A 969-nucleotide genomic window follows, 5' to 3' on the forward strand; every position below is an offset into this window, starting at 1 on the left:
CTGAGGCAGGTGGATCACTTGAGGTCAGGAGTTCGAGACCAGCCTGGTCAACATGGTGAAACCTCATCTCTACTAAAAATACAAAAATTAGCCAGGTGTGGTGGCGCATGCCTGTAATCTCAGCTACTCGGGAGGCTGAGGCAGGCGGATCACTTGAACCGGGGAGGCAGAGGTTGCGGTGAGCTGAGTTTGTGCCACTGAACTCCAGCCTGGGTGACAGAGTGAGACTCCATCTCAAAAACAAAAGAAAAAAAAAAAGGAAAGAAAAATGGTGGCAGATCCCCAACGTGCTCTGCGGCAGTTGCTGGGAGGGTTGAACTAGGGAGCAGAGAAGCCTTCTCAGTCCTTCAGGCTCTAGGTATTTCCAGCAGGAAAGGGGTTTGGCGAGAAGACCCTGGCCCCGTGAGCTCCAGGCCAGGCCCTTTCCTGTATGTGTGTGTGTTGTTGGCTGGGGTTGGGTGGAGGTCAGAGGGACCAGCTGCTGCCGCCAGCTGGCTCTTACCTTGGTTGCTCTGCAGGGCAGGGGCCTGGGTGCTGAGCTCCCGGAGCACAGCCTGCACGCTCCTCTGGAGGTCCAGCTCCACATCTGGGAAGTAGTAGGGGTGGGAGGAAACTCAGTCTACTGAGCCTCACCCTCGTCCCACCTCCATTCCTCCTCAGAATGTCTTTAGCCATTTCTCTGAGCCTCAAGAGGTGCCCGAAGTAATCTACTTAGAGCTGGCAGCCAGCATGCCAGCCAGGGCTGGAATATAGCCTTTCCTTCTGCATTTCTGTGTTCTTTGTAAAACCAGCATTTCCCAAAGTGCAGTATGTGTACCACTGGTGGTATGCAGGACAATTTTAGATGGCATACAAACAACCTTAAAATTTGAATAGTTATGCATTTATTGTAATGCATGTTAGAAAATACATACATGTATTTTCATATATATGAAATATTTATCCTCCAAATATATATGAAACATATAT

General features: G+C 49.9%; 1 protein-coding gene across 2 annotated transcripts in view; it reads right to left on the minus strand.

Annotated features, from left to right (window-relative positions):
- Nucleotides 1-969, minus strand: part of PIK3R6 (phosphoinositide-3-kinase, regulatory subunit 6) — a 96459-nt gene that overhangs the window by 52371 nt on the left and 43119 nt on the right. For both annotated transcript variants that reach the window (XM_011973148.1, XM_011973147.1), the window contains exon 3: nucleotides 503-586. Coding sequence is in view for 1 of the 2 variants with exons in the window: in XM_011973147.1 (XP_011828537.1) it covers nucleotides 503-586 (84 nt within the window). In the remaining variant the exon portion in view is untranslated. The remainder of the gene's footprint in view (nucleotides 1-502; nucleotides 587-969) is intronic.

This window comes from Mandrillus leucophaeus, unplaced genomic scaffold (genome assembly GCF_000951045.1).
Source record: "Mandrillus leucophaeus isolate KB7577 unplaced genomic scaffold, Mleu.le_1.0 Scaffold135, whole genome shotgun sequence".
Lineage (NCBI taxonomy): Eukaryota > Metazoa > Chordata > Mammalia > Primates > Cercopithecidae > Mandrillus > Mandrillus leucophaeus.